This window comes from Eretmochelys imbricata, chromosome 6, assembly GCF_965152235.1.
Source record: "Eretmochelys imbricata isolate rEreImb1 chromosome 6, rEreImb1.hap1, whole genome shotgun sequence".
NCBI lineage: Eukaryota > Metazoa > Chordata > Testudines > Cheloniidae > Eretmochelys > Eretmochelys imbricata.
The window spans coordinates 14,242,910-14,247,088 of record NC_135577.1 but is presented as its reverse complement, the minus strand read 5'-3'; the positions used below and the strand labels follow the sequence as shown (position 1 = coordinate 14,247,088).

The window sequence follows — 4,179 nt, the reverse complement described above, 5'->3', positions numbered from 1 at the left end:
TACTCGGAGCTGCAATGTCTGAGTCCTTTCATGGATTCCAGCCTTTGAGACTTAAACACTGCGGGCCAGACGATCATCCCCATGGACATGCCGAATAGCATCAGAACCCACCATTGCTCCCATCGAAGTGAATAGCACCACCGCCTGGCTGGCGTAAGTTTGCTGCTCACATGAGGAAAGGTATTGGAGCTGGTGCTCTGAGTGAAGGAACTTTTTTTTTTCTTCAGAAAGGCAGGGCTGTAAAACTCAGCTTGCGATAAACACGGCCATGCAGTTTTATGAGCTGAGTCACTGCAGTAATGTGAGGAGTGGAAATGGAGAAAGAGGGTCAGTTTTCTGGAGGGACCTAGTTTATTGTGAGATCAGGAGCTCAGGAGTGCAAACAGGGGTCAGGCTACTTGTGCACAAATGCTAGAGGCTCTGCATAGAATGCTGGGTAGCCCCAGGCTGCTGAATAAAGTTCTCTTTCCTGCAACTCCCTGCCTGCCCATATCCCTTATTGCTAATGAAACAACTAGCCTGGCTCCATAACAGACAGTGCATAAGCACCCATGCCTCATATACGTTCACACCCCAAGTAGTACTTTGCCCTGCAAAAAGTCTCATTGCCCAGTGGTCTCACTAATTGATGTGGGTGATTGTATCAGAATCTGACCATGGAAATGACATTGTGCAGGTGGGTGGGTTGTTAGCCGCAAAGATTGATCTCAAGAGCATGAGCCACCACTCCCTGAGCTAGAAAACCTAGCTTGAAGCCAGTGCTGGACTCCGAACACTACATGTAGTTCAGACAGTGGAGGGAAACAGAGATCTTCATGGTGGGCGTGAGGCTTATGGAATCCTGAGATGGATCCACACAAGACCCAAAGCTGCAGGTCATCCTCCTTGTGATGTTTCTGTTGATCTACCTGCTGATCCTAGTGGGGAACCTCACCTTGGTCACCTTAATCAGGACTGACTACCAGCTTCACAACCCCATGTACTTTTTCATCAGCAACCTGGCCCTCTTAGATGTTGGTTACACCACCATTATCACTTCCAGCATACTGATTACTTTAGTATCAGCAAGAAAAGTCATTTTGTTCCCTTTGTGTGCTCTGCAATTCTTCTTCTTATGCATCGCATTGTCCTGTGAATGTTACCTCTTGGGTGTCATGGCATACGATCGCTTCATGGCCATCTGCAACCCATTGCGCTACACTGTCATCATGTCCAAGCGGTTTTGCATGCTGCTGGTGCTGGGGTCATACCTAGTGGGCTGCGTGAATGCAATTGTTCAAACTATGTTTATATTCCGTTTGTCCTTCTGCGACTCAAATGTCATCAACCATTTCTTCTGTGATGTGAAACTGTCCTGCTCTGACACCCACATCACAAACATTGTTCATTTCACCTGTACCGCTCTGGTGGTAATACCTACTATCTTGATCATCCTTATCTCCTACATATACATTGTGGTTGCCATTCTAAGGATCAACTCTGCCAAGGGCCAACTCAAAGCTTTCTCCACCTGCGCCTCCCACCTGACGGCCATCACTATCTTCTACGGAACAGGCTCTTTCATGTATTTACAGCCCAGTTCAAAGTACCCCATAGATCAGGACAAAATCATTTCTTTGTTTTATACCCTTGTGATCCCCATGTTGAACCCCCTGATCTACAGCCTGAGGAACAAGGAAGTGAAAGAGGCCTTTATGAGGATGTTACACAGTAAGATTTATTCTCTGTGAATTTAAATGTTGGGAATGGGTTTTTTAATGGTAAACAGGAGTGAAAGTGGGGAGTGAGTTCTTTACATCATTATCTTGTTTTTTGTGAATTACCAACCTTGTTCGTCTTGCACCAAAAAAACCCTAAGGGGCAGGTTTTCCAAGGAGATCTGCACCAAACAGCTATGATTTGGCAACTCATCAAGTAGCCAGCTTCTCAGAGCTGCTCAACTCCCAGTTAGGAACCATTTTGTGCTAAGGCCACGTTGCCATCCTCAAGGGAAGGGCAGGCTGGTCCCGTGGTTCAGGCACTGGCTGAGGACATAGAAAACCTGGGTTCAATTTCTGGGTCCACAATGGACTTCCTGTGTGACCTTGGGCAAGTCACTTAGCCTCTCTGTGCATCCGTTCTCCATCCTTACAACGGGGATGGGGGCACTGCCCGGTCTCCCAGAGTGCTGAGAGGGGAGAAACGTTAAAGAAAAAGACAGTAAAGTGCTCAGAGAGCTACTGATGTAAGCAATAGGCATTACTTTTATTATTATTTATTGATTTATTAAGTGTTTTAAAAGCATGAGCTGGGTCCTCTAATAATGAGAGTGGCTGAAAAATCATTTATATTTCAAAAATAATAATGAGGTGTGTGTGCTCATTATTTGCCTTCTAGTTTTTGAATATTTGAGTTATTTGAACTAGTGAATATTTGGGTGAACTCTGGTCATGTTTGGAAGATTTCATAACAGAGTCTTTCCTAGCGTTAAGGGCATGTGCCAGTGAGCCACTCAGGGGCATTTCATCACTGCCTTATACAGTACTAGTCCACTTATTTTGTACAACCTTCTACTTACTCACCAACAGCCCTTTCTGTTTCATGGATGTCTACATATAATTTACATCTGATAGTTGGCTGATTGTCGATGCTAAAAGTTTTGTATGGGTTTGTTCTTCTCAGGTTTCTAAGGATCACCTGACAATTTGGTCCCATACATACATCAGTGACAGAAATGACAAACACAGGCATGGTGTTGAGACTATCGCATTAACTTTTAAAATGTTATCTGTATGTCGGTGAGCAAAAACTCAGGGAACATGACAACATCATAGATTGTCATATTAAGAGGTGCCCAGAAAATATTCATAGCCCTTTGTATTCAATAAGTGTTATATGTATTTGTGTGTTCTGGTTTCGCTGGGTGGGTGTGATGTGTTGGATCACAGAAACCCCCCTGGGAGCTGCCAACTGATGTGCCAAGACTCCTTCTGCCCCTGCTTCCTTGCCCTTCCCAGGTTAGGACTCCAGAGCCCTACCTGGTTTGAGCCAGATCTGCTAGCCTGCTGCAAACCCAGACCCGGTCTGAACCATGTCCCCTAACAGCTGTAGGCTTACCTGGAAGCAGCTTAGGAAGTGTTCCTGTCTTTAGCACTCAGATGCTCAACTCCCAATGGCATCCAAATCCTAAATAAATCTGTTTTACCCTGTATGAAGCTTATACAGTGTAAACTCATAGATTGTTCGCCCTCTATAACACTGATAGAGAGATATGCACAGCTGTTTTCACCCCCCCCCAGATACTAATACATACTCCAGGTTAATTAATGAGTAAAAAGTGATTTTAAGTAAAGAAAGTAGGATTTAAGTGGTTCCAAGTAGTAACAGACAGAACAAAGTGAATTCCCAAGTAAAATAAAATAAAACACGCTGATCTATCTCTAATACAGTAATAAAACTGAATACAGATAAAAGCCTTACCCTCAGCAAAGTTTCCATGAGCTTCCTTTTACAGACTAGACTCCCCGTACTCTGGGTCCAGAAATCACTCTCACCCCCCTGTAGTCACTGTCCTCTGTTCCAGTTTCTTTCAGGTATCCTTGGGGGTGGAGAGGCTATCCCTTGAGCCAGCTGAAGACAAAATCGAGGGGTCTCCCAGGGATTTTTATAGACTTTGTCCTCTGGGTGGACACCCCTCCCTCTCCCTGTGTAGAATCCAGTTACAAGATGGAGTTTTGGAGTCACATGGGCAAGTCACATGTCCCTGCAAGAATGAGTTCCTTACCAATCAAGCCACATTCCTGGGAAAGCTCAGATGTGGAATGGCGTCTCCAAATTCATTGTTGGCTTAAGTGGTTCTTGACTGGGAACTTACTGAGAATAGTCTTCTCTTAGAAATCTGATGAAATACTTTTACCAAGGCTACCCAGAAATCAAGCAAGTACACAGCCAATATTCATAACCTCAAACACAAAAATGATACATGCGTACAAATAGGAGGAATAGATTCAGCAGATGACAACCTCTACAGAGACATGCTACATGGCATATGTCGCACAAAACATATTCCAGTTATATCATATATACATTTATAAGCATCTCCCCATATAGCACTATGGGGTGCACCATCACAGTGGGTTTCCCATGGAATCTGGAATCACTCGGGATGAGTTATGCAAAACCTAGCCTATAAAGCTTTGT

At 44.3% G+C, this 4,179-nt stretch overlaps 1 protein-coding gene across 1 annotated transcript; it reads left to right on the top strand.

Moving 5' to 3' along the window:
* The first annotated feature begins 866 nt into the window (after window positions 1-866).
* On the top strand, window positions 867-1,730 carry LOC144266460 (olfactory receptor 5AR1-like). Its single transcript, XM_077819909.1, has one exon. It carries the CDS (start codon window positions 891-893, stop codon window positions 1,728-1,730), a length of 840 nt encoding a protein of 279 aa, XP_077676035.1. The 5' UTR covers window positions 867-890.
* The last annotated feature ends 2,449 nt before the right edge of the window (window positions 1,731-4,179 follow it).

Bases quoted from the DNA above. Each gene is read 5' to 3' on its own strand.
- LOC144266460 (XM_077819909.1), top strand. From the start codon at position 891: ATGTTTCTGTTGATCTACCTGCTGATCCTAGTGGGGAACCTCACCTTG.